This window comes from Orbicella franksi, chromosome 1 (assembly GCF_964199315.1).
Source record: "Orbicella franksi chromosome 1, jaOrbFran1.1, whole genome shotgun sequence".
NCBI classification, from domain to species: Eukaryota; Metazoa; Cnidaria; class Anthozoa; order Scleractinia; family Merulinidae; genus Orbicella; species Orbicella franksi.
Window position 1 is genome coordinate 38,994,028 of NC_138145.1, and position 27,925 is coordinate 39,021,952.

General features: G+C 38.2%; 2 protein-coding genes and 1 pseudogene across 3 annotated transcripts; all 3 read right to left on the bottom strand.

Moving 5' to 3' along the window:
- Positions 1-1,518: 1,518 nt before the first annotated feature.
- LOC145499269 (epithelial sodium channel subunit alpha-like) lies at positions 1,519-12,295 on the bottom strand. Its single transcript, XM_081478805.1, has 12 exons — positions 12,038-12,295; positions 11,555-11,657; positions 10,728-10,935; positions 9,344-9,474; positions 7,846-8,009; positions 7,380-7,487; positions 6,741-6,855; positions 3,799-3,871; positions 3,492-3,549; positions 3,183-3,241; positions 2,613-2,688; positions 1,519-1,870 (listed from the first exon to the last, which is right to left on the bottom strand). Exons 1-12 carry the CDS (start codon positions 12,293-12,295, stop codon positions 1,685-1,687), a joined length of 1,539 nt encoding a protein of 512 aa, XP_081334931.1. The 3' UTR covers positions 1,519-1,684.
- LOC145462353 (uncharacterized) lies at positions 4,577-6,210 on the bottom strand. Its single transcript, XM_081445849.1, has one exon. It carries the CDS (start codon positions 6,001-6,003, stop codon positions 4,816-4,818), a length of 1,188 nt encoding a protein of 395 aa, XP_081301975.1. The 5' UTR covers positions 6,004-6,210; the 3' UTR covers positions 4,577-4,815.
- Positions 12,296-20,994: 8,699 nt separating the features above from the next.
- On the bottom strand, positions 20,995-27,711 carry LOC145484544 (epithelial sodium channel subunit beta-like; annotated as a pseudogene). Its single transcript, XR_014049027.1, has 9 exons — positions 27,156-27,711; positions 26,652-26,815; positions 26,131-26,238; positions 25,319-25,433; positions 24,334-24,406; positions 23,442-23,499; positions 22,436-22,494; positions 22,093-22,168; positions 20,995-21,584 (listed from the first exon to the last, which is right to left on the bottom strand). The product of XR_014049027.1 is annotated as an epithelial sodium channel subunit beta-like (transcript).
- Positions 27,712-27,925: the final 214 nt, after the last annotated feature.

Sequence of the window (27,925 nt, forward strand, 5' to 3'; positions counted from 1 at the left end):
AAAATGTACTTCTTCTAGACTGTGTTTGCCCTTGGTTTCTGACCGCTTGGTTTCTTTCACTAATACATCGGTTAGCATCAATCTTTAAGATGAAAAATACTGTAACAGCATTCTTTTGCTATTTCTGCGCGCAGCAAACACAAATGTAATCAGTTAAGGGTAAATTTAATCAGCATCTTGTGCAGGGCGTTGCATGGTCATTATTGTCGTGCATCCTTTGCTTTGGCCACTAGGCCAATAGCGTCACATGAGTCATGTTGCACGCAGGACGCGTACGAAGAGAAAGAGGTCCTACATGTGAACGAGGCGCAAAATCACGTAGTCATACTGGTGTGAAAAGACACTGGAACTAGTTTTTCAGGTGTAAACACCTGTCATGCAACTTGACCGCCTGTCAATAATGCGCCAAAATTGAGGCACACTTTGAGCGAAACGTTTAGTGTAAAAACTTCTTTACTGGCAATGTTACGGCAACAAAGCCATTTGTAACAAGCGGTGCTGCATTCCGATCTGTTGAAAGTTCCTGGACATTGTCAACTGTCCTTAGTTGGCGTTCTGTTTGACGTTGAACGACGTTGACATTCCTTTACCAGTGGAATGTCATTACCCAGCACATGGACAAAGATCACACTTTCACAGAGGAACTTATTTTTATTCACATCATTTTCAGTGCAGATTGGCATCTGTTACAAAATCTCAGTATCCATTTAAAAACATAAAGGAACGGCAACTATGATGACTTTCTCTACACTCATTTGCATTTAAAACATATGCAAAAATCTCCGTCTGGCGATATAATTTAATTCTATAATTTAAATTTACTGCTTGAAATAAGTTAATTTATAACTGAAAAATTAGCTTGAAGTTAGCCCCAACGACAAAGGGAAAAAGTGCTTTTCTGAATCACTGTTTTAACGAACATGTCAGTAACACCCATTGTTTATACATGTTCATCCAACGTCTTGAGCGAAGAGTGATGTGTCATCGGCCTGTGGCCGCCAAATGCGTACTTAGCAGCGTCCACACTACGCCGGGGAACGGAGACTTTATTTCTACGGTTAGGCATACCGTCTACGCTAATCCTTCAAGAAAACAAAGCTTTCCGAAAACGAAAACCATGACTTCACGATAATCATGTGATCTCCCTGATTGAGTTTTCCTTAAATCGTAACGTAGATCCAAAATGACCATTGAATGATGCGTTTTTCAGTAAATTTCTCTGGTGTAGTGTGGAGGGAAAGCATTTGATGCGTTTTCAGAGTGAAACCTTCGTTTTCAAACTCCTCCGGTGTAATGTGGAAAGGGCCTTATATGACCAAGCACCGAGTTTGTTCGCATAGAATTAGCGGTATTAGATTTACTTGAAATTTGAAATCGATTTAACAAATTGACGTCAGTTTTTCACGAGTCTGTCCTATTATTGATCATGAATTTCGTCATAACATTGTCAAAGTAGCTGTGGATCTGCCGCCTATTTTGATTTTGTTATGACGAAATTCATTGTCAGTAACAGGACAGACCCATGAAAAACTGACGTCAATTTTTTTTACAATAACAACATCGCATAAATTTTGAACTCATATGTCTGTCCACTTATTGACAATGAAAATTAGCCAATGAGCGCGAGAATTTCTGCAGTTATTGTGAAATTGCAATTCGCCCCATTTGCGTGCGAGTGCATATTTTAGTGGCTTTGTGCGTAGTTTTCACTCGGCTTTATATCTACCACTCGATCTTTTTTCTTGGAGCACGTTTTGAACATTGTAATGAGCAGAGTTGCAATTAGCTCCAATAACTCCACAACTGTTAGCACTGATACTCCAATCCACATTCCCATTAGTCCACCGATATCAGACAGAAAACTTGGCATCTGTGAAATGATAAAACATCGAATATAAGATGTTTTCAATACTCTGGCTTCAGTGCAAGTAAGATAAGCTTAATGCACTGAGCAGTTTAAAGGAGCTCTGTCACGATATTTTGGTTTATTTCGGGCACGTACAAAATTAACTTAAAATTGAAGGAAACGTGAAAAGAAAAGTTTACTAATACCCCATTCACACCAGCTGAACTAGTTTAACTAAATCAGGTTTAGGTTTTATTTTCCAATTTGTCAATTGAACTTTGATAACATGTTTTATTCAAACGGGTTTTTTACCCTGTTAAGTTGTGAGGTGTGTATGGTATTAGCAACTCAGTAAGTTTTAACCTTGTTTAGTTAAACCTCTTTTTGACATGTTCAACATGCTGGTGTGAATGGGATATAAGATACAAAAACAACAAAGAGATACAAACAAACCATAAAAGAACAAGGATGGTAAAGGATGGAGAAGATTGACACGGATTACAAACGACGAACTTGAAAAATTTAGGTAGACGTTCCAAGCGGCGTAAACCGTAACGTAGCTCCTTTTATTGAATTGGAAAGGACTAAAGGTAACAGTATCTCCATTTAAATCAATCATTTATTAATCATTGTAGGAAAGCTGGGTCATCTGGTTTGGTGCTTCATCGGCTGGTTTATTTAGCACGAGGTGACTAAAAGGATTTCATTGATTACTACTTCTTGTGAATGAATTGGCAGGTATTTTGTTTATGATACAGCTACTCACCGTGTAAGCTTCTTCTTCTTCAATCACTTCAAAGTTTAGTTCTCCATAGTAGATCTTTAACTTCAGAAAATGATCGCTTAAACAGGAAAGACATTCAAACGTCAGATAAATATCTGAAATGAACAAAAAAAATGGAAGCAAGCAAGCAAGAAATGAAAAAAAAAAAAAAAAAAAAAAAAAAAAAAGGAAGGAAGGGCGGAAATGCGTAATTTTCACTGATTTTCACTAATTTTCACTTAAAATGCATATAAAAGGAAGGAGGCGATACATAAGGACCATACCAATATAATCTTTAATACAACGTTTTCTGACCGCGCACTGTTTCAATTGGCTCACCAGTCGACTTTTTGGCGCCTAATTGAGGTGTTTCATATTTAACACGAAGTGATAAGGAGTGGTTTTTGAACCTCCTGGATTAGATGCTACTTCTCAAGTAGTCCACAAGTTGAGAAAAGATTTCCTCAAACAATTCCCGGTGACCCAACCTTTGCCGAAGATCAATTTGCTGGGAAAGGAAAAGGGGCCTTGTCAAAAGCAGGAAAAATATACTTGTAGTTTGGTCATTGTCACCTTATTTCTTTAGAGTGATTGCCATGAACTTCAGCTTCTATCTCGGCATTAAGCGTGCTCTGTAAATGAATAGTTATAAATTTAGATAAATCAGACTAATTTGTTGTTTGTCAAGTCATTGAAAAACCCTGCATAACAGGTCGAGGCTTGTTCAGGGTTGCAATGTTGTCTTGAGTCATTATGCATCATGTATCATAAACCACTCGTTTCCTCGTCAATCACTTGACAAGGAAACAATTTATTAATTATCCCATTACTTCTTAGCGAGACATGCTCTAATTATCTTTTTACTGTTGACATATTTCATACCTTGTATTGACTGGATGGCCACTTTGCCAGGGATGCTGCTGCCTTAAACACTTCTTCCCTTCAAATGGAAATGGTGGACAAAAACACAACCATTGAATATGAATCTCTTGAGCTCTGCAAAGCTGAGCTGTTTCCCTTACTACATTAAATGCTGGTGCAACATTTTGTTGTCATAAGAACTGGCCAGCCCCCATTTATGCATCTGGTGTGCCGAGAAACAATTGTGCCCTTAAGAATAAGTGCTCTGCTGAGGTACACTCCACTTGGTCAAACAACAGCATTAAAAAGGAATGTTACATTTTGTTACCTGCAACGTTCTTTACAATCTTTATTGCAGCCTCCGTTGTCAAATTCCTCAAAAACAGAGTTTACACATTTAACTGTAGAAAGAAAGGGGGAAAAAAGAAAAAGAAATATAGTCCGTGGAATCATTTTACATTTTATCAGTCGTCTCAGGGTGGTAGTCATCATGAGTGACTGCCACCGCTGTACATGCGGAACGCTGTTACTAAAAAGGCCACTGCCTTGGAAAGTTAAATGGCTACTTTAAAAACATTTGCACAACCACAAAATGGAAGAGAAGGTTCAAAGTATTAAAATTTATAGGTATCTACCATAATGCTTGTAAGCCAGTTGAGGCTTATTAGCAACGCATGAGCGAAGTATTTGAGAGAGTGAATGGGCCAGTGATTTGAATTACGAGCAAGAGTATTCTTTATATTGTACGACACGAGGTCCAGTTACCAATCAATCATATTAACGAGATATGTCGCGATTAACAAGGCTTTAAAAGCCCCTTTTAGTGAGAGTGTTAATATCTGACAACATAATGTTCGTCTCAAATGACAATTCAGCTGGCGTATTTTGACATTATCTGTTCCTAGAGGTAAGCTAGAATTTTTCCTCAAACAACTTGCGATCTTCGAGGAACAGATAATGTCCAATTAACAATTATTCCATGAGCGCGCGTTGGATATGAGATGGTAAATAGCCAACGAGGCCCGTAGGGCCGAGTTGGCTATAACCAATCTCATATCCAACAAGCACGAATGGAATAATTGTTTTATTAAATTCTCAACCTTCGGTTTTGCTAAATTTTTATTTAAGTTTAAGAAACGACCGGAAAGTGAGGTGACTTCCGGGCGCCAAAACTACATGATCTCATGATCACACGATGAGTGCACCGCCGTGCGAACAGTTGAATGAAAAATCAAAAGCGAAGCAAATTACCGTTGAACTCAATTTACAGTAATCCAAACTTCACGGTCTGTTTTGTACTGGTAAAAACCTTACTGCAGTGTCCTCAAGTGTTCAAAGTTCAAACTCATCGGGAAGAGTAATAATTGTGGACATTTACACTACAGTTGTAAAAATACTGGGGAAAGCTTCTCTGATCGCCATGCCGTGAAACGGAGGTTGAACTGGTGGAAAAATTATTTTCGACAAGAACTGCTCTCCCGGACTCTTGATGGGGAAATTCGTCTGGCATTGGTCTGCTCTGCTGCTGTATTTCGTTTTCCTTCCCCTGCACTGAAGTGGCACTACCAGAAGACGCATTTCCAATGAAATCACTGAGAGCGAGTGACATCTTCTGTTGTTGTTCCATCGAAGGCCGCTCGTTGTAGGACTCAACTGCCTGGTCAGACTTGTGTCCCGTTATGGACTTGATGTGCCTCGTCTCGCAATTATGGTCGGAAAGCACTGTGACAGATGTAGCTCTCAGGCAGTGGTTTGTGAGATGTGGTTCTATACCTGCTCGCTTTGACATCTCTTTCATCACGTTGTCGAGCGCAGTTATACCCAGAGGTGCGCTGCAAAACCAGATTTTGTCGGCTGCGGGATTGAACTTCTTGCTTTGACCATCTCTTGGTCTCTGAAACAGAGCATCTGACGTTGGATTGAGATGACCCAAGTAGTTCTTGAGCGTTTCCACTGGACATCTTTCAGATGCTGGGACGGAAAATATCTTCGCATCCGATTCATCCTCAGCATCTGCGAGGCCTCCCTGGTGATTTTTTGTAGCCGGCAAGTAACCAGGCTGACTTCTGTTCAGTTCGTAGTATTCAACCCCTTGTGGAGTTTTTCGTAGAGAAAGCATTGCGGGTGTCAACTGTCGCTGGTTTTCACGTCCCCGTCTTCCAAAAAAGAGGCCGAGGTAGAACCAAGCCGTCCTCTGTAACTGGGCAGGATTCAAACTGTCGGCTGGGCCGAGTTCGCCGCTCTCAAATAGTTTCTTCACCTGCTCTTTCGAGATTGCGTTTTTGTGAACGACGCCAGCTATTTTACCCGTTTTCCTTAGGTCTTTCACGAAAGCGTCCAAAACTTTATTTGCCTCAGTGAAAGCGGGGTCAGAGATTATGGAAAACGGTTTGTTGTGTGGCGGCGAGCGAAGAAAACGATCAATGGCGGCTCTTATGGATTTCGTGGATGAACTCTTATAATATGTGCCATCTTTCTTCCTCGCTGACGTGTAAAAGCACTTCAAACAAACGTTCAGCTCTTCTTTTGACATTTCTTGTATTGATTTTGAAAATGTGGTGCCACCAGGACTAGCAAGCCACTCTGTAACATTAAGGTAAATATTGTTGTTGTTGTTACGTAACCTTCATGAATGCGTAAAATCTCGACGGTCGTATTTGAAATTTTGCAACTTTTAATTGAAAATTAACGGGTACGTACCGTTAAATAATCTCATCCCGAACTTTGTGGCTTTTTTTGCTGTTTCTGGGACAGCCTTGTCCATGATTTCTTGTATTTCTTCCGTGGATAGCTCACCAAATATGCTTTTTTCATCCAATTTTTTTTTTCTGTCGACGAAACTTGGCTTCCTGGCAAAAATTTTATGCTGAACGACATTTGCCGCATTCATTTCCGTATAAGGTCAAACGCAGGTATAATGGCTGGTAACCGAGATCTAGTGAACCAATCAGAAAGCTATAATTGCATTATCCGAGGTTGAGAATTTAATAATAACAAATATCCGAACATATTTTTATAGTTAAAGGGGGGTTATTGTGCTTATTATCCTTCAAATATTTTTTTGCAACAGACGGGATTTGGAAATGGGGAAATATTATTGGGATATTCCCTTGTTTTAGCTGAGGCATGTTCAGACACGCGACACGCTTAGACCAATCGCGACCGTGCGATAATACCTGATGGATTTTACGATTTGATAACCAGTCAATCAAAGTGCGGTCTGCCATGAAATTCCTATCTCAAAGATACAGCAAAAAAACACCCTTTTACCTAGAGAACTGCTGACCGCATTTGTACACAAGGGCTTGTTGTCGTACTTCAACGATTGAATAACACAGCCACAACTGGAATTCATCATTGAGGCCAAGCAAGACATCTTGCAAGCCTGAATGTTACAAACGAAGTTATGTTAACAAGTTAGTACAGAAAAATGATACAAAAAGCAGTGTAAAATGGGACAAATCGCCTGTTCTTCCATGCTGGTTTGACAAGATTGAATTTAAAAGCATGGACACTAATTTAACTTAGAGTACATTAGGCACTGTGACCATTAGCTTTGTTGAAAGCTCCTAACCGACTTTAAAAATAAAATACGCCGTTTGTGGTTGTTAGAAGGAAAAAAAAAAGATTTCATTGAGGGAAACCGATGTTAAATTAATGAAAACAGGAGTACCGGAAGGCAATCTTTCCGAAGTATAGCGACCGCAGCAGTCCCAGTCTTTATAAACATTAAAGCTATATATGTTCCAGAATCATGTCTAATTCCTCTCTACGTGATGAATATATAGCATCTTGATAGCATCTAATTCGAAAACGTTCTTGGTATACGGCGTGGTATTGGAAAATGTCTTAAAATGCAGTACTAGGGCGGTTTTACCAAAAGAAGAAAACGAAATATTGTAGACTTACCATGGTAGTGTAGGTCACATTGTATCGTCCAAACATGCTTTCATGGAAGAGATCAGTTCTGGCTTCGCAGCTGTTGTTTCCAAATGGATCAAGTCTTCCAATTACGACCTACTCCATCAAGATGCCAGAATATCAGGGTGTTATTTTAAAAATATATTGACTATTTTCAGATTTGGAATACTATTTTTGTAACATGTAATGCTTATTTCAAAAATACTGAATTCTTTGCATCATTGTATTACTGGTCTCTGGCAGATTGCAGAGCGAAAGGAACTGCTAATTTGCATTTTGCAAGCAGTGATTTACTCCATTTTTTTTTCATAACCTGCACCTCTTCTTTGCACAAGCATTTTGAAAAGAAATGGGACTGCTGGTCTACTGCTGGCTCGTTTCTGACTCAAAACTATGAGTCTAGTTTAAATGAATACATACGAAAGAGTGAAATAGTGTACACCGGCAGTGTTACCTTACGAAGCTGCAGGGCTGTAGAAAAACCAGGAGAGACGCTGATTCCTTGTTCATAGGGAAATGGCATTTCTTTCTGGACTCCAACGAAAACCCGAATACCAGCTTCTTGGGAAAGATGACTCACATACTCGTGCTGTTCAATATTGATTTCTAAGGTCAGACCTGGGAATAAATGAAAAAATGAAATAAAATAAATAAATAAAATAAATAAACCCTGTGCATTGAAGCAAGAGCGCTTTAATTGCGGAATCCCGCATAAGCCGATCTTCAGAATAACTCTTTGTTCCTCGGTGCATGGAGACGGCATGAAAAAAATTTGGTAGTACAGTGTTACAGAACCTTATCAAACCTTATCTTCTATGAGATTATAGAATGGATGTTTTTGCTTTCACTTAATTCTTAGCCCAAATGTGGAAGAAAGTTACCCTATTCCAGACCTCACATCAGTTACGTGTAAATTGCTTACAGTCGAACCTCTACGAACGGCCACCTTTCTAAATCTCTCGATCATATAACGGTCACTTTTGTTTTTTGTCCCGATGGAAGGTCCGCCCATTTACTCTTATTTTAACCGCTCTACAACAGCCACTTTTCGACAGCGTCAACGGCCACTAAAACGCGTCCCAACTACCAAAATAACCTCTCGATCGGCAACAACGGCCAGTTAATCAATGACTAACGAACGCTGTATACAAAACTCCATTTTTTACTGTAGAAGGTCACGAAACTTGATCGGTACCGCGCGTCTTCGGTCTCTGTTTCTGTTTCTGTGTGGTTTCTGTTTTTTTTTTTCTAAATATATTTTGATTATGTAACATACTTATATGCTACAATAAGCATTTGTTGTTGTTGCACCCCCGGAAAAATGGCAAGTGTCATATTACACCCTTACCTCCCCATAATGGCCACCTCTCTACAGCGGTCACTTTCCGTTAAACCCAAGGTGACCGTTGTAGAGAGGTTCGATTGTAGTCCTATGTCGTAATAATATATTCGGCGAAATTTTTATCATTTCTCTGAACCCATACCCAATGTCAATTAAACTAAATCCGATAACCTCGATCGGATTAGAAATTTGATTTAACGAGATTAGAGTTCAACTTAGGATTCACACATCGCTTAGAAGATTCAGAGAGGAAAACTGAAATAACGCTTCAAATATTAACATTAAGGCATCCCGTTGAAAGCTAAAATACCCGAAAACCGCATTCAGAGTCATGCTTATATCAACTTATAAGGGAGCTCTCCGTGCATTACTTGTTTCTTCAGTGAAGTTTAATAGAGCTTCAACTGTACTATACACTGCGACTATTATTAAAAAAAATATAGTTTAAATTTAGAAGTTCGCATTGTCGTCCACGAAAAACTGGAAAAATTCGTTACGATTGCCTGAAAATTTATGTTCAAGTCCTCTCTCAAGACAAATTCCATCAACGATAGTTTGAACTTTAAAGAACACCCTGAAATAATTCTTTCAATTTAAGACAAAAAGTTACCAAAACCAGGCTGAGAAGTGTTCATGACATTGACATGAGTTCCACTTGAATCCATTCCTTTGTTAAAAGTGTAGCAATTACCATAACGTCTATGCCAAAAGCGGGTCCAGTATTTTCGCATGTCACCTTCCCTGCAATAAAAGGTCATGCGACAATATGCTAAAGCACGTAAGCTTAGAGCAACTCTTTCACTTAGCGTCTTCCTCCGAATTCGCGCCCCTTTACATGTGCAAAGATTCGCGCGATTGGCAATCTTGCCTTTATCTTATGGAATATGAGCAATTTTTATATCTCAGTTACTCCGTCAGTTACTCTGGTCAATTTAGCGGGCCATCTTCTACTTTATTATATGGCTGTATTTTACAAGGACTGGGAACTACTGAATTCACGAATTTGATTGGCCGAAATCGATTTTGACCCCTGTTTCCCATCTAGACCGGCATCTAGACCGGTTACATTTTGTGGTGAAAAAGTTGCAAACTAAAATACAAAAATATTGATTATTTTCTTCAAAAAACTATTTATTTATAGAGGTGCCAAAAAGCCTGATGAGAAAAAACCAAGGAAAGAGGACGAGCAAATTTTTGCAGATTTAAGTTCAGCTCATCATCGTTTGCAAGCAAAATGTCAGCTAGTACAAACAAGTTACATTAAACGAATTACATTTTTCTTGTTTGCCATAAAATGAACATCTCATTAAACAAGCTTAGTCGGTCTGTATGTGAGAATCTTGACCTCGGTCGTGTGAAAAGACCTCACTGCGTTCGGTCTGTACTCACGACCTTGGTCAAGATTCTCCCATACAGACCTCAAGATCGGTTAATAAGAGCCAAGTGCGGCGCTAAAATTTAAAGCTGTTTTTGTTGCCAAATGTTTTGTGATTTATCGCCAAGTGTTTTTACCTTTTATAGCAAATAAAAGTTTAGAACTTTCTTTGACTTTATTTTGTGTATTAAAACGTGCTAAGGACTTAAGAACGATTTCAAATTGACTTGTTTTGTTTTCGACGCGTGTCAAAAATTTGAAGACGTTCCGCGTGAATAGAAATCGTTCCCGAACCCATCAGAAACACAACAGAGATATCATAAATATCTTACTTACCTCATTCTCTCGGTCCGTACGGATCCTCGTTTTTTCCCTTTTGATTTATGGCTGACTGACTGAGCTTTTTTCCGGCCCTTATAAAATGGCCGTAATAACGAGGTGGTCGTATTAATGGTGTGGTCGTAAGGCGGGGTTTCACTGTAAATAATTGATGGTCTATCCCGAGGAAGAAGGCTATGTAAATTAGTTTACAGATGGCTAGTTCCAGCCATAAAACGCCGTTTCGAAACAACAAAAATTTACCCTTTTATTTGCGAGAAATGCTGTGAATTTTACTTACAGACACTCTAAGTCGTTGTAGAGACAGCTTAATATCATGTCGTCTATTTGATGCCCATAACTCTCGAGGTTTTCTACTGGGATTTCAGCAAGCATTTCAAGAACATTTTGAATCAATTGCTCTTTCTCTGGAAGGTCCTCAAAACTTGGCACAGCTTGATTCCCACTTTGAGTTCTTCGTGGTTTTGATGACGCTGTTCTATTAGATCCTATTATCGTTGAATAACATGAAAATCGCATATTGGCATACAATAAATGTCACGACCTTTATTTACAAAGTCTGGCCCCGCATTTGGTCTGAACAATTTACCGTTACCTTTAAGGAACGACGCCACGATTTGCGCCTCTTGAGAAGTTTACACTAAATTTTTCAAGTTCTTCGTTTGTAATCCGTGTTAATCTTGTCCATCCTGAACCATCCTTGCTCGATTCCTTTATGATTTTGTTATTATCTCTTTGTTTTTTCCCTATCTTAAAAAACTACTATTTTCAGGTATTATTTAGAATTTAAAACCAATTTTTTACCTAGTCAAAATAACTCAAAATACCCTGACTGAGCTCCTTTAAATAAATTTAGAAAAAAAGTGGCACATGTTACATAAAAACAGAGGCGGCAAACACTTATTGTCTTACAAGCCGGATGAACTCTGTAAAGGGGTACAGTTAAATTCTGTCCAAAACGCAAATAGCGTTATTTTTTTAAATTTTAAGCAATCAAGAATAGTTTCTTTTCCGAAAGCAACGAGTGCGCATTCGTGTTCCGTAGACCGAAAAAAAAAAATCCAATTTACAAAAAAATAAAACACAACTAATACTATGTATACTTACGTCCGCCTAGTATTCCAGGAAACTGAGTTAAGATGCTGCTTGGAATCTTCGATCGGCGAATAATGTTTAGATTACAAATGGTGATTTGGGGAAAAGCAATTTTCTGCAAATACATAGAACATATCTCAAATAAACAATCAAAAAATTAAGGAAATCTCCATTACTGTTCATTGATGTGTAAGCCTTTGTTTTCTGTTCGTTTTTTATTCATTCCTTCGTCAGTCCGTCCGCCCCTTCCCTCTCTCCCTCCGTCAGTTCCTCGCTTCCTTCCTTTCTTTCTTCCTTCCTTCCTTCCTTCTCCACTCCCTCCCTTCATTTCTTCCTTCCTTCCTACTGTCATTGTGTAATTGTCTCTTTCCATCCCCCCCTCCTCCTGCCCTTTCGATTGGTGTCGTGGTCGGAAAGTCATGGGCAACTTTCCGATCGGGGACACTCCTAGCAACAAAACGTATTTACATATTTCTCAATTTTTCCTCACTGTACCTCATTATGGCCAATACTGGTCCTAGTTTTCAGAGGCTTGGACAAGTATTGCTGCGTGATTACATAAAGTTGTTGTGAAAATATTCCAAATGCCGCAGCGCAGACTAAACACCAGAACCATGTTTGGGGTCGTGATTCGGAGTCTGCCACTCGTCCATATCCATGTGCAGTTGTAAAACCGAAGCATCTCAGAACTTTCTCTTTTAAGTTGAACAGCAGACCTTGTCTAGCTGGTCTCGACTGTGAAAATGTTGGCATTTCTGATTCCAGAAAATAAGCGGTGATTTCTTTCATCTAAATCACATCTAAAGGGAAAAAAAGATGTAGCTTTAAAAGTTGGACTCGGTAGAAACGAAGGAGTTAATGGTAAATATAAGAAAACTCGCATTCATCTACTTCTACATCTACATGTTAAAACGAAATTAATGATGTTAAAATTGAACAATGTTAGATGCCATAAGTGGTATCGCAACATTGGCAAGTTTAAAATCGCGCGAGAGATTATTTGTACTTACAGGCGAACCCTCCGTCAAGCGAAGGAAAATGTTGCCGAACAAATTTAGGGACTGTAGTACTGAACTCTTCTAGTTTAAAGGATGAAGTTCGAGGATGTCAAACACCAAAGATTGCGCTTGAATTCGTATTCTGCCTGTGTCTGAGTTGGTCTTGTTTTAGAATATATCGCTTACCGATAAGCTACGCTATTAGAATCGAACCTCATGTTGTACGTAACGCGCTGTCTGATTCGTTTGGCCTGGGATTTGCGTGTCTAGTCGAATGGTGGCGATACCCTTAGATGGATTAACGACTCGGAGACTGGTTGCTGAAACGTAACTCTAGAACAACTCCATAAGTGGCTCTCAAAGAGATATATGGAAGCCTTTCGGTTGCAACTAGAGATTGGCGCCAACCACAGCGATTACGGGTCCGATTTTCTGGAAATATTAGAATGTTTCCCTACAAAACTAATTAACTACTGAGAACAAAGGACCCTTAATTAATGTTTCGTAGACTTAGCTAAACGGCTCTTGGCTAGCTCTTTCTTTAAAAAAAAAATCAGTTCTGAAAGGATCTTAAACTATGATCAAGTTCCATGCAGGGAAAGGTTCTCTTATTAACAGCTCGTGGAGCGTGCAACGGCTTATAAAGATTAACAATTCGGAAAAGTCAACGTTAACGCTTGCTTGTGACGCGGTCGTAGTTCAATTACCTGAATTAACTGGAATTAAAGTTCCTCATAATCAGGTTGCAAAGTGCTTAACCCACACGGAGAAAACAAAAGCCCTTAGAGGAAAGCCCAAACTTTTTCACGGTAAAGTTTTCGTATTTATCGTATGTTGGGCATCGTTACTTCGGCAACGAGATTACTACGCTTCAAGTTGCGCGCGCTCCATTCGCTAAGCGTTATTGGTTAACCAAATCCTGACACAACTTGGCAGGGGAACCGTTCATCGGGCAAACGGTGAATATACTGAACAAGTCAAGGACACGATGATAAACTTGCATTTCGACAGAAGGTAATTGTATAGCTAAAGAAAGTGTAGCATTGTTCTCAAATAAATGAAACCAATTCTCGTGCGTTGGTCACTTGGCCAAATATTACAAATCGCATTAACCAAATTACTTCAAAATTTATACACACAAGTAAGTCTAAAAGGAAACCAAATTGTCGTTAAAAGACACTGTAGTAACGAGGACTCAGTTATGTAATTAAGTATAGGTAATCATACGGTTTTGAGTTCAATTTGGAATTAATTTGCACGAGTGAGTTTTTCAAAAAGCTGAAATTGCACAAGCCGCTTCGGCGAGTGCAATTTCAGCTTTTTGAAAAACTCACAAGTAAAGAGATCTTATTGCAGACAGGAAGCGAGCATTTGACGCGGATTTGACAGTTTATTTACTGATTGGCTGATGAAGATCAGCTGATAATGCTACGAACTCAAAGCGGTTCGTTTAAATATTTACACATGGAATCGCCGACGAACGTTTTCAATAAGATTTACAACAAACTTGTAAGGAATCTCAAGCCAAAATAAGGCAAAAAGTATTTCAAAACTCATCGTTTAATCGGAACCTGAATCGCTCTCGATTATATGGACGCGACGACGCTTAATGCGCTTTACACTTGGAATGGCTTGTCTTGAAGACTTGTAGCTTTTGAAGTTGAATGAAACATGGTAGTAGTTGAAAGTGTTCAACAGATTTTGCTCTTGAGCTCTCATCATTGTCGGATTGAGCGATGTGGAACTTTGGTGTAATCCAAACACTGATGAATTGGGCATCGAAATCGCTTGCAATGGCATTCGCGCTCTCGGCGGTTGAAGAAATTGAGCTGAAGAGGCAAGTGGCTCTTGTTGGCCGCCAGGAAATTCTCTGTATACGGTCGGTTGTAGATTGAAGTTATTTCTCCCTAAAATGGCATACGAAAGCTGTCGCTGTTCGTCTTCATTTGCCTCGTCGTAGTCGTCTAAGGACTGAATGTTCTTGTGTCCGGTGACGTTTACAATTCCCGACCGCTTGATGTTCGCTTTCTTCAATTTCCTCACAACTGTTTTGCGAACGCTGTGGTTGGTGAACTTTTTGTCGCTGCTTTCAAGAATAGTATCTGCCACAATGCTCTTCATCATATTATTTATTTTGTTTTCTCCCACTGGTTTTACTTTAAACCACACGTTGTCATCTAGCTTTCTGTTTGTCTTGATGGAAAGGTAAAATGGATCAGTCGTCTTCAGGTTTGAGGTCGGCGACTCGCAAACTGCTAAAAAAGAGCTACTGGGCATCTTTCTTCACCAATGGCAAACATTCGTGGCTGAAAATCGCGGAGCTTTGTGTGCAAGCCTCCTTGTCGGGTTTTGGTATGCCCTTCAGTGAACTGCACGAACTCCACGCCATTGTCGTCTTTGCAAAGCTGGAAGTCATCCACTTTCATTTCGTGATGTTCTTGCCGGCCGCGGAGGCCAAAATGTTGGGTAAGTATCCACCACATTGTTTTCACTAATGCCTTTTGGGTTGTACTTCCGAACTTCCTCTCCTTCCATAGCACTTCTTCTTCTTTCGTCAAATTTCTTGCTTTGTTTGGGCGCTTACCTCGACCGGTCTGTCGTAGTAATTTTGCTTTTCCCTTCAAGACCTGTTTCGACGAGTGGAATTTCCGGTCTTTTGCGATCGACAATGGATACTGTTTTTCTTTCAAATGTCTGTCGAGGGCAGCAATCATGACTCCAAGGCTGTCCGGCTCATAATCTTGGCCGTTTTTGTTCTTCACTTCGGCGTAGAATTTCTCGAGTAATCTGTTCAGTTCAGCCAGTCCGTGTTCCTCGATATCCAAAGCTATGCTCACTCCTTCGCACTACGTCTTCCACACACTTAACCAAAACGACGTACTTTTGCTGGTGTTGATATTTGTTGCACCATTTCGCAGTTCTTCTATTGTATCATCAGTGGCCAGAGTAAACCTTTCTTGATTTAATGCAGCCATTTTTTCTCTTGAGGTTACGCGGTCAGAATCGCGCGCTGTCCAAGCGCCGCTATAAGTTTATATTTGACTGAGATTATGGATAAACCTACGGCACTGCTGGAGTGGGTTCTTCACAAAGAATGTAAGTTGAAAATGTCATATGAGTCGAAGCTAAACCTAAGTAATTACAGGAGCCAGACTGAATGTCAATAGACTCAGCATGGAGGCCAAACAGGTACCATATATCTGAGTCCTTGTTCCCATGGCAATCGGGTCCCCGTTAATCGGACTATTCGGTGATTAAAACATACATGGTATGAGGTAAAAAAAAGAGTTATATAGCAATTAGCCCATATATGAATCTTATTTGAGATTTGATCCAAACGGAAACTTTTTGTTGCTTTGTGACCACTTTCGATATGTAACGAAATATAACGAAATATGCAGGTCACAGAACACAGACTTCAGTGTAAAGTAATAAAAGTTATTTTAACGCCTGATCACCTCTTGGATTATCAACTTCATCCACACTGAAAGTGAAGAATGATCATCGCAGTTAATCTTCCAATTTAAGCAATTGGAAAGAAGAAGCCTGAAAAAAAAAATCAGGGCTTCAACGGGATTCGAACCCGTGACCTCCGCGATACCGGTGCGATGCTCTACCAACTGAGCTATGAAGCCACACATTGGGAGCGAGGTCAATTAATTGAGTTCATATCTTCCCGTGAGGAGTGAAATGATGTGAAGTTTATATGAAATAATTCATATATGAACTGCGGTTGTAGATGAAAGTGAAGAATGATCATCGCAGTTAATCTTCCAATTTAAGCAATTGGAAAGAAGAAGCCTGAAAAAAAAAATCAGGGCTTCAACGGGATTCGAACCCGTGACCTCCGCGATACCGGTGCGATGCTCTACCAACTGAGCTATGAAGCCACACATTGAGAGCGAGGTCAATTAATTGAGTTCATATCTTCCCGTGAGGAGTGAAATGATGTGAAGTTTATATGAAATAATTCATATATGAACTGCGGTTGTAGATGAAAGTGAAGAATGATCATCGCAGTTAATCTTCCAATTTAAGCTTCACATCTTCATCCACACTAACACATAAAAATACGAGTAAAAGAATGACCTTTCTCTCTCGATCTTGTATATGTTTGTGCAGGTGTCAAGTAGTAAAAAGATTATATTCACAATGAAAACATTAGATGACCATAGTTCTCTCTATAACTGCAGTTCCCACTATAAAGCTGTAACTGGATTTTAAGCTAGAAATTAGAGTGATCATTTTTAATATAGCTTTTACAGTCTCCTTGATTTAGTCCAGTAAACACATTGTGTGTGGGTTGATTAAGTTTGGTAGAGAATGGAACCAAGGCTAGAAATGCGCGAATTTCGGAAACGTTTGAGCTCTCCTCGAGATCTTAGAACCCTTTAGGGCAAGCATTAGTCAACAGTTCTGCTCTTTGTAAGTTATTTTATGTATCAATGTCTCAGTGTCGCATTTCTATCAAACAATTTTTTCAGCGTACGTATCCCTTAAAATCCGTCGCTCCCTCTCCCCCTCGGTAAATTCTGAAAAACGACACAAAAGTCCCCAAAACGTAACGATGGTGCGGTCACACTAGAAATAGATTGCTCTATTAACCATAAGTAATCCAGAAATCGTGGCCATAATGAATATTTAGACGAAACCTTGCACCATCAATGCACTTAACAGACTTGCAAATCCCCGTTAAAAATGACAACACTAGTACATGCTTGTTATTATCACTACAAACAAACATTTTAAAAAAGAATATTCAGAGAACGTTTATCACACATATACGAGAACGAAGACAAAAACGAAAATAAGGGGAAAAAAAGAGAGATAATTAATGATACAGATTTATAAATCAACAACACGTTCCCAACACGATCATAAATCGTTAAGACGACAAGTCTGTTTTCGTTTTACGCGTTTAAGTGCCGTATATCTCAGACTGTAATTTTATACATTTCGTTGCATATACAGCTATCATGTTTTCCAGTGCTTCATGAACAAATATAGTTTTTTAAATTGAAGATCACAAATTCTATAAAATAAATTGAAATTCTCGTTTTGAATTTCTTGGCTAAAAATTGCTAAAACTGGCAATAAATTGTTTCTGATTAATTACATATAGTATTCCTTAACTTGCCGTGCTAAGTTATACAGCAGAAAAAACTTAAAAGACTCTCACCTTTGCATCGACGAAAGCGGTTTCAGGAAAATGTATAACATAGACGATGTTGGGTTGAAGGAAATCAATAATTCATACAGTATAGATCAGCCCTCAATCTCCAATATAACTGTTTTTGCAATGAGTAGACGTCAAAACTTCATACTGCGCTCCATAAATCACAAACACAATATACACATTGTTTTTGTTCACCCTTTCCTCAAGTAATCATAACCAGCAAGTTCAGAATTCAGTTCTTTGATTCATTGAGCTGAAAACACTTTCATGTAGAAGATTGGCATCACTTAAATGATGTCTAAGGAAAACGGAGAATTAACAAAAAAAAAGAAAACCCTTGAAAAACTATGAATGTGTCAACCGCAACTTTTGAATACAACATCTACTTTTTCTGAGTATTAGTCGAGTTCCCATACAACCCTTGTATTTTCACCCTTATCGATTCTTATGCAATAATTTGCCCCACGCACAGCGTATAATGGGCTTTCAGAAATAATTTAGTAAAACCGACTCCTGTACCTAACATTATTTTTGATAAATCCCTTTTGTTTCCAAGAGCAAGAATTAACTGGATGGCCGGTGTAACCGTTATGGCATTCTTAAATTGACTAGATGACTCTGATTACGCACAGTGTGGCATTTATTATAAGCATTTTGATCGAGGCTATGGCAGGCGACCATTCTACTCAGGAACATTTCTTTACACTTGAAAAAAGGTTTATCTGGATTTCCTGTAAGCTATTAAACAGCAAATCCTCCTCAGTGATGGATACAGAAAATGGCCCCACTTTTGGGCGCAATCCTAAGTAGTATTACGATGTAAAGGAAGTGTACTTATGTTTCTTTAATGAAACTTTTCAATGCATTTTTAACAATTAAGCGACTATTAAATGCAGGAACAGTCTTTTAAATTTGTGAGTGATTCTGTAAAAAATTGAGACACTGCGATATCCAGTCACGGAAGAGATAGGTAAAGATGAAGGTGAAACTCTGACTACGCTGATTCGTGACACATACAACTTACGCGTACGCAAATTAGTGCCATTCAATCAGTTTTATGACAGTAAAATGAGTATTTCAGTCTTTTGTTCTCAGCCCGTTTGTTTGTATCAATAATGAATACGGGGCGCTTTACGTTTTCTTATCCCTTTAATGAATCAAAGTCCCAATAAAAATTGTTATGTTATGCGTAAGTTCAATCGTTGATAATGCTTGGAGTTTTGGTAATTGATTTTTCTGAGTTATTCATTGATATACTCCCGACAACTTTGTTTTGATGCTTTGACCTGAAGTTTAATTAGTTCTCACGAGAGTCATGTAAAATATGGAAGATATTTTATGAACACAAAGGAAGCAAACCACAAGGATAGCGATTTATATCTCCCTCTCTTGCAGCATTTATGTAAAGAGTTGACGGCAACCAGAGAGAATGGTTTTACAATGATCACATAGGCTATATATAGATATCCCACTATCTGAGTTCTTTCCTGTCTAATTTCTGTATAAAGCGAAAAAACAACCAACCAAATAAATATCTTACTTTCTTTTGGTTCAACAGTTAAGGAGATAAAAAACAAAGCTCTTACCGTGGTACTGAGGACATAAGAAAGCCAAATGCCATTACCATAGTATGCTATATGCAGCGAGGTAAAGAAAATCAATAATGCATATGCCATGTGCTAGCATTGAATTTCTATTTTGACTGTGTTAGATATGTCTAAACACTAGAGATGCCATACTGTGCTAAAATGCGATTTGTTTTGGTCAGCCCGTTTTCAGCACGATACCGACGTTTTTGAACCGCGGACGTCAAGCGGGAATAATTCCTTGCTTGTATGGCGTTTTCACCTACATCACAGCAGTGAGCTAGAAAGCTCTCATTTTGCTACTTACAATTTGACGATTTCACTGAAAAGTTACAAAGAAGCCCCCGAAAAGAAAAAGGCGTTTTCTGGTTTTCTGATTGACGTCCTTTACTGCTGTACTAGTGTTATCATCCCTGTTTTTCGTTATTATGCTATAAATTCTCTAATATACCAATGTATGGAAAACTGAGAAGAAAAGAATGGCATAACCATGACTTGTTCGGGGATGTCTCCCAGAAGTGGCCATTAAAACAATTTCCAATATCGTCGATATATGATTCGTAAATGTCTCAAAAACCGAAATGTAAAGAAAGTATTTGAGACACGGGCCCTCATAAAGCATTACAACTTTGTAAAGCATTAGCATAAAGCATTACAACCTTGTAAAGCATTACAACTTTGCGCTCAAAATTTAGCAACAAAATCTAGCTCAAATCTAGGAACAATTTGGTGTAGCATTTCATTAGTCAAGGATCTTTACGTTTCCACGACAACCATATTTTGAAAGCTTATCAGTAGAAATTTGAATATTTCGTTTGTAATTTTTTGTAGTAACTTTTATTTTTCAGCTATTTTTAGCTTTTTTTGTCAGTTCTGGCTATTTTCGAGTTATTGGTTTTGGGCTATTCTAACGTTTTACAAAACTCATAAAATGCAAGATGGCGGAACCAATTCGGAAATGATGGCGTCATAACTTCGTCTTATGACGACATCGTTTCATTTTATTGACCTCAAACGAAATATATGTTTTGACTTGCTATCTTCCTAGTGTTACTGTCACAACTTTAATGCTCTAAGAATTACAAAGCGAGCTCCACATCCCTCGCCCCCGGCTGAGCAAAACACTGTCTGAATAGTGTTTAAGGTCAACATAGGCATTAAACACATCAGTGGTCAATGACTTCTATTTTATTTTGCTCCAACATTGTACAAGAAAATCAGACTTTTTGATCGGGATTTAGTCAAGCATAGAACTTTCCGTTACAGAGTGCAGTTGTGCCCACAGGAATCTATTTATGCAAAAATCAAGATATTATAGACCTTGTGCACATTTATCAATAGGCCTCGGAAGAGGTAAATTATAATCAAATATAATCATTCGAATTGAAGAAACTGTTCTGAACAATATACGGTAAAAAAAAATGAGAACATATAAAACATGTACCCTAACATTTGTTACGGCAAAGCCGAATGACATTACGCGCTCGTCGTTGAAACAAGTTGAAGCAGCGTTGTTTAGGATGAATTCCGAAGGAATAAACGTTACTTGTTCTAGAAATGTTTGTGCCATTAACTGATTTTGAAAACAAGTTATTTTACTTCCATTTAAGTTTACTTTTTTCCATATAGTTGAAAACCATTTCTGAAAATACTAAAAATGAGCAGACTCAAAGGAGCTATGTTACTGTTGGTGTATCTTGGAAAGTTTAGCCTAAACTTTTCAAGTTCGTCGTTTGTAATCCTTGTTAATCTTCTCCATCCTAAACCATCCTTGTTCCTTTATGGCTTATTGTTATCTCTGGCATTTTGTTTATTTTTTAGATAATTTTGTACGTGGCCAGAATAACTCAAAATGCTGTGACTAAGCTTCTTTAAGAAGATTTGTTTCATTATATCTTTATCTCCACATTAATCAAGCTCGGTAACCGTCCTTTGAATTCGAAGTTACAAATCAAGTGTTTTGGTTGTTCGCGAAAAAAAAAGTCTTAATAAACTATTTAACACGCTGCCGTATACGCTTCTAATTATAGTAGCTACCAAAAACTTCATCTCTTGTCCGGGCGATTGAAAAAGCCTGATTTGGAATCATTGTACTTTCGGCAATTCTAAGCAGGACTGTCATTTGCTTGTACTTCAATAACATTAGCTCGTGGTTGTTTAATTCTTTTTAAAATTGTGTAACACAGCGAAGCCACCAGCTCTAGAACTTCCACACACGTCAACGCTGAAATGCCAATCCACATGCCCATGATTCCTCCAATATCTGACAAAAATCTTGCAAACTGTTGGTTAAAAAAAACAGTCAAATTTATGAAAGACAACTACTGAAAATCACGTTTAGTTGGAGGGGGCCGTCCAATTGCCTTTTACAAAAAGGAAAAGTTCTTTTCTAACAAGCATAGTTCTTGAGCAAAGTATGAGAAATTGGGTTGAAATTTTCCATAAGCCATTGCCGCAAAATCACGCCTAGTTTGGACTTCTATGTCAAGCCCAGATCATTTCACTCCTAGAAGAGAAAAAATAGATGAGTATGAGAGGTTCATAAAATAACTCTATCCCTGTTTCGCGATGGTTTTCTACGCAAGGATTATTAATTTTAAGTCATGTAAATTCAACCTGTCGAAGCTCAAAGTTATCACCCATTTGATTCGCCTCTGAAAGTTTGATTTGCCTTATAATTAAGAAATTCTAAAATGATATAAAATCTTCAAAAGTAGTGAATGAATTTGCCTCCTTAACTTTTAATTAAGGTTATAGGTGGTATTGACAATTGAAATTAATTTTCCCTACCGTGTAAGCAAGTTCTTCCTCTATCACTTCAAAATTGAGTTCTCCGTAATACACCTTCAACTTCAAAAAGTTTTCACTAGAGAAGTCAAAACAACCAAAATAAGAACTGATTAATGTTCACAGCAAGGTAAAAAACTTAGGAACCGCAAAGCAACTGCATAGTGCTTAAGTCCAGGGTTTACAGGCAAATTTACCCACTGTTTTCGTTAGCTGCCAAATTTTTCCATTTTTTTTCCTTTGTGGCGCGTAGTTTGGCTAGCCGCGTTAACTTTCTAACTACTGTGAAACCTTCTGGTTGTCTTCAAATTGCAAGTCACTCGTGAGCCACTTTAATTTTACCAACCTCAGATCATCGGAATGATTCCCAAGTTTTTGCTCATTTAGTTCGTCCTCGAATGTACCCTGTAAGTTATGGAAAGGAAATAAAAATGTCACATGCCATATTTTTATTGTATTATTGTTTCTTTTACATTTGTGTTCAGCATTAAGGAAAATACCAGCAAACAACAAACAAACAAACGTATTGACAAGCTGAAATCAGAATACATTATATTGCATTTCCTGTTGCCCTGTTACAATCGTTCACTGACCAATCAGAGAATAGGATGTGTTCAAGTTCCAGGCAAAAAAGCTGCTATCTGTAGTATGTAACCGTTCCCTTTATAACCATGACCCTGTGAGTATTTAATTCGACATTGTAGCGGAATTTCCACTCCAGCGTTCAGTTCTTGTATTTTAACATAGTTTTCTTTCTAATAAGATCTTCACATTTGTGGTCATTTATACCAAACCGTTGGTCATCTTTGTTCTACCTTTCAATTATGCAAACCAGTGCCACTCCCTGTGGAGCTATTGACCTACGTATATTAAAAAAGTATGACTCGCAATAAAATGGTGTATTATGATGCAATAAATATATAATGATGCCAGAAATTCAACTGATAACAGAGGTTCCAGCATTTCCATCTGGACCCTCATTAGAGTTTGCTCGATTATCATAAACCAGAAACCATTGTACTGGACCTTTTTGTATTGCAGCCTTATTGAGTTATACTGAGGTTTGTTCCATGACACTGTTATTATACAATTGACCAATGACCAATGACCAATGACTGCGATTTTAGCCAAGCATGTTCGGAAATTTGGTAGTTCCTAGTCTTTGCAAGACACCGTCATATAATAATTATCCCAAAAGACTGATTACAATTAAGTGTGTAATTGTGTTAATGTCATATATCTATACAAATCCTTGTTCCACTTGCATTCGCTTTACAAAAAGGATGTCCAGTAAGTTTTCATCAAGCTTCGTCGGTATTGTATACGTTATCCAAAGTACATGTATACATTACCCTATAATGTCGAGAAGGCCAACTTGCGACAGAAATTGTCATCTTGAAAGTATTCTCCCTTAGAAAGAAAATGTGATTTTAGTGACTAACGAAATTTAAACGAATTTATGTTGCGGTTATAATTACTACTGCTGCATGAAAGGATGTTGGCATGCATTTTGGTCAGCGGCTCTTGTGGAACTTATATGACTGCGAAAGTAAAAATGTCTCGTTTAATTAAATAGGCATGTTTTGATTTTAGAGATTATTTCGTCGCGATTTCTATTTTATTAAATTGTAATTAACCACATAATAATAATAAAAAAGATGTTAAATGTAAATGTCGAAAAAATGTGTAAACAGCATCATGTAAATAAATAAATTAATAGATTAGTTAATTTTTTATGTAATACATCAAACGCGAAAGGCCCTGTTCGACCACATCTCCAAACACCGAGAATAGAGTTGAAAATACGACGCGAAGCACAGTATTTTTGACGATCATCGATTTCCATTTTCTCAACGGAAACTAAAACTAAGAGGAAAGCGGATTAAAAAAATGGAAAAAAATCCATTCGCCACTTCCACATTCCCCATAATATACCTTGTTTAACCCCCCACCCCCCCCCACGCCCCCACCAAAAAAAAAAAAAAAATTTTGCCTAAGCATTGTCTTCAGTTTCTCTTGGGACGACTGTAGTACCCAAGAGAAATGGGAAACAAATGTTATGCAGAATTTTGGGGTGCAAACAACGTGTATTATGGGGATGTGGAAATGGCGAATGGAAATTACGATTAGGTAGTCCAAACGCTGTCACGGTCATGATTTCCTTTGTTTAAACTTCATGAATCATGAATGAGTTTGAGAATCATAAATATTTATCATTACGGAAAATGGTGAGCTTCTCTTCACCTGCATTTTTCTCGACATTGCTTTTCACATGCTCCGGCGTAGAATTCATCAAATGCAGCATCAATACAATCAACTGAAAGAAATAAGCCATTTTTTAACATTGTGAAAAGCCCATCTTGCATATGGCTGTGCGCCGGAAATCGGAATTGATCAATCAGCATTCAGCGGGTAGGAAAGACTGTACTGTCCAATGTATGTTATATTAGCAGGAAAAGCAATTGAAGTCGGGCAAAGTTTCTCACTGGAGAAGGCATATATTTACGAAAAGGGATTTTACACATTCTCTGTAATGGCGTTCCCATGCATGCTATGTAATTCAATAAAATCAGAAATTTTAGCAGACATCATCTCTGCATCAGTAACTTTAAAGTTGTGTATTGTGTTCTTGGATTGAATTTTTTATAGCCGAAAAATTTGCAATTATCTGATAGTGCCCATAAATTCTCTGTAATGGCGTTCCCACCAAAGGACTTTTATTTTATGTTTTTAGCTGAGGATGAACAGCGGTTTGGTATATCGTTTTTCAGACCTTATGGACTACGATTAAAGTTATTTTGCTGAATAACGCCTCCCAAAGTAAAAATGATAAAAATTATACTGATAATTTTTTTTAGTTATATTCCCTTCCCCCGATCCAAAAGGGAAAAGAGATCGATAAAACAAAACGGAAAAAATACTGGGAAATTATCCAAAAATGATATTAGACGGTGAAAAAGTTTAAAGAGGTGCAAGTTCAGCAATGTTGCTAAAGAAAACTAAAAAAACAAGAAAACAAAGATTTTTGTGGAAAAAGACAAAATTGGCTTGAATGACCTGTAAAAATAAGGTTCCAATGGCAAATATCAAATGAAGTGGCGAAAGAACTGGAAGAAAACTCTCGAGGGGAAGCTGTATCTACCCCGTCCCACCGTTGCAAAATGCTACGGTTATGACTTAAAATTGAGCAAAATTGAACATTCAGCGGCTGCGTCAACGTAAAGCATACCTGTCAGCGTGTCTGTGCCATTGCATGCATTCGTCATGTCGCCATACTTCATTGTGTATATAACACAGCCACAGCGGTGATTCATGAGCCTTGCTAAGCATGAAAACTTGCAGGCCTGGAAGCAAAATTATAACATAGATTATATGACATGAAAAGATAAAAAAAATAATCGCATAAAACTCCTCACACATCGGTGGGAATATAGTCTGCGAACGCCGACGTATTTTCGGCTGTCGCTTGTTTCCGATGAAAATAAGGTCCACGAACCCGCCTGCGAGTGAAAGATCGATTTCAGGACGTCAACTCTTATTAAAGCAATCACATTCTACCTTGCTTATCGGAAGAAGTAACACGCAGAAATCGTGCGTGAAGCTTACTTCTCGCACGTAGCAACTGGAATAGCTGCAATCAGAATGTTAGAGCATTTGAATTAGGTAATCGATTTAGTTTCATAAGCTTTTATTTCTGACTGGTAATTGAGATGTATCTCGAGAACAGAAAATAATAATAATAATAATAATAATAATAATAATAATAATAAAAATATAAGAAAGAATGAATTGCCATTGCCCGGGTCACTAACAAATTCCACCTCAAATGCATTTGCATTTATTCCAATTTCCATGGCGAATGAAACTGCGAAACTTTCCCCAAATGGTCCATCTTGAAAACTGGATATTTCAAGCAAACCGCAGAGAACCTAGCATAGACTTCGACACGGCTTCAGACTAAAAAGACTAAAAATGTGAAAAAAAAAAAAATTACATTTCTTTTTCGTTATTTCTAGATTATTTACCTTTTTGATATCTTACCATGACGCTGTAGGAAATGTTGAAGCCACCGAATATGTTGTCGTCCCCGAGGTTGTCTTTTGTTTCGCAACTCCCGTTCGCAAAAGGATCCAACCTACCAATTATTACCTGCAGAATATTTAGCATAACTGTCAAATTTCTTGCCCTTTCATTGGCTAATCTTCATTTTAATTAAAAGCGTGGACATCTTAATTGATCCAGAGACCTCAGTAGATCGTCTTCCCCCTCCTCTTAAAAAATAGAACAAAACAAAAGGACAAAAACTAAATAAAACTCAAAACCCAAAACGGGATCGGAGTCGGGTGATGTCTGTCTGTTTGTTTGTCTGGTTGACTGATTGACTGTCTAGTGACCGGTCAGTCTTCCTCCTGTAAGTTGTTTCTGTGTGCCTCTCTGTCTGCTGGTTAAAAAAAGGGAGAAATTAAAGAGAGAAGAAAAGGCAAGAACAAACAAACAGTCAAAGATGAAGTAGACTTCGTAATTAAGAAGCTTCGCAATTAAGAATTCATGAGTACACGTACCTTTCGAAGTTGAATGGATGTAGAGTAACCGGGAGCTGCGCTGATTCCCAATTCGTAAGGGAAGGGCATCTCATTTTGCGTTGACACGAACACTCGAATACCCGCTTCTTGAGATAACAGACTTACATATTCATCTTGTTCAATATTTAACTCTAAGGTGAGACCTGTAGAGAATTTAATGTGAAATATACTTAATATAAGTTAAACTGATAATTGTCTCCTGAGACTTGCTTAAGTTTTACCAAAAACGAATTATCAGCTTAAACCTTAGCTTGATGTATCGTGTTCCTTTTAAAATGCGTGCCATAGTACTCCATGCACGTCGCTAATTTGAGCTGCTTTACTGACTCATAACTACTCATGATTTTACCGAATTTGACAAACACATTTTCTTGTATTTTTGCGCTTTATGTACGTGATTTGTAATCTTTGTGTGGACTGGATATCCATGTATACCTATGGCTCAGTTTGACAAACATCTGTCAGAAAAATCTCGGTTCTTACCTCCTACATGACCAGGAATGGATGACGTCTTCACTTTGGTTTTGCGATTGTGATCGTCCTTTCCACGGTTAAACGTATAGCAGTTTCCATACTTGTGGTGCCAGTACTGTGTCCAAAATTGTGGTGTGCTATCACTGAAACGTATGGTAACTCAGGTGTAATGAGCAACTGTCGTGTTAAAGATAGATTCTGCATAGGACATTGGCACATGACATGGCGACAACCTTAAATAACAGGCTCATAGTCAACGATGTGCCTACAGACCTCGCCGTCAATCAAGAGCGTCCCAGACGAAATTATGAACACTGGTTTGAAAAGGCTAAAAACGTTACCCGGCTCGATTAGCTTGTTAGCTAGGGAATTAGTACAGATAGCTTATAATTAACTACATGTAACCTGCTGTTATAGGAGAATCTAGATCTTTGTTTACAATATTTGTCTCCTTAGCATAATCGACACAGTTTCTGATAGAGCCACTAAAACATTCATTTTGAATATTAAAAGAGTACAGCACGATTAACTGTCCTAAGGAATTTTGAGCTCGTTTTGTTGAATACTTTTTGCGCGACACGGGTTTAAAAACTCAAAATTTTACAAAGAATGTATGAGTTCATTAGCGCTTTTGCCACCCAGAAATTTTGCAGTTTTTGAAGGCCAATTTCTCCTCGATTGTTGCACCCAAAGAACTAACCATTTCGCTAATTTCTAACTTTCACAAGCTTTTTAAATGCTTGTGGTCAATTCGTGTCTAGCGTGATGCCTTCTCTGCG

Excerpts from the sequence above, each read along its gene's own strand:
- LOC145462353 (XM_081445849.1), bottom strand. The coding sequence starts at position 6,003 with ATGTCAAAAGAAGAGCTGAACGTTTGTTTGAAGTGCTTTTACACGTCA.
- LOC145499269 (XM_081478805.1), bottom strand. The coding sequence starts at position 12,295 with ATGCCAACATTTTCACAGTCGAGACCAGCTAGACAAGGTCTGCTGTTC. Across the intron at positions 10,936-11,554 it reads TCCTGGAATACTAGGCGGAC|GATCTAATAGAACAGCGTCA; the intron begins GTAAGTATACAT and ends CAACGATAATAG. Across the intron at positions 3,550-3,798 it reads GATTGTAAAGAACGTTGCAG|GGAAGAAGTGTTTAAGGCAG; the intron begins GTAACAAAATGT and ends TTCCATTTGAAG.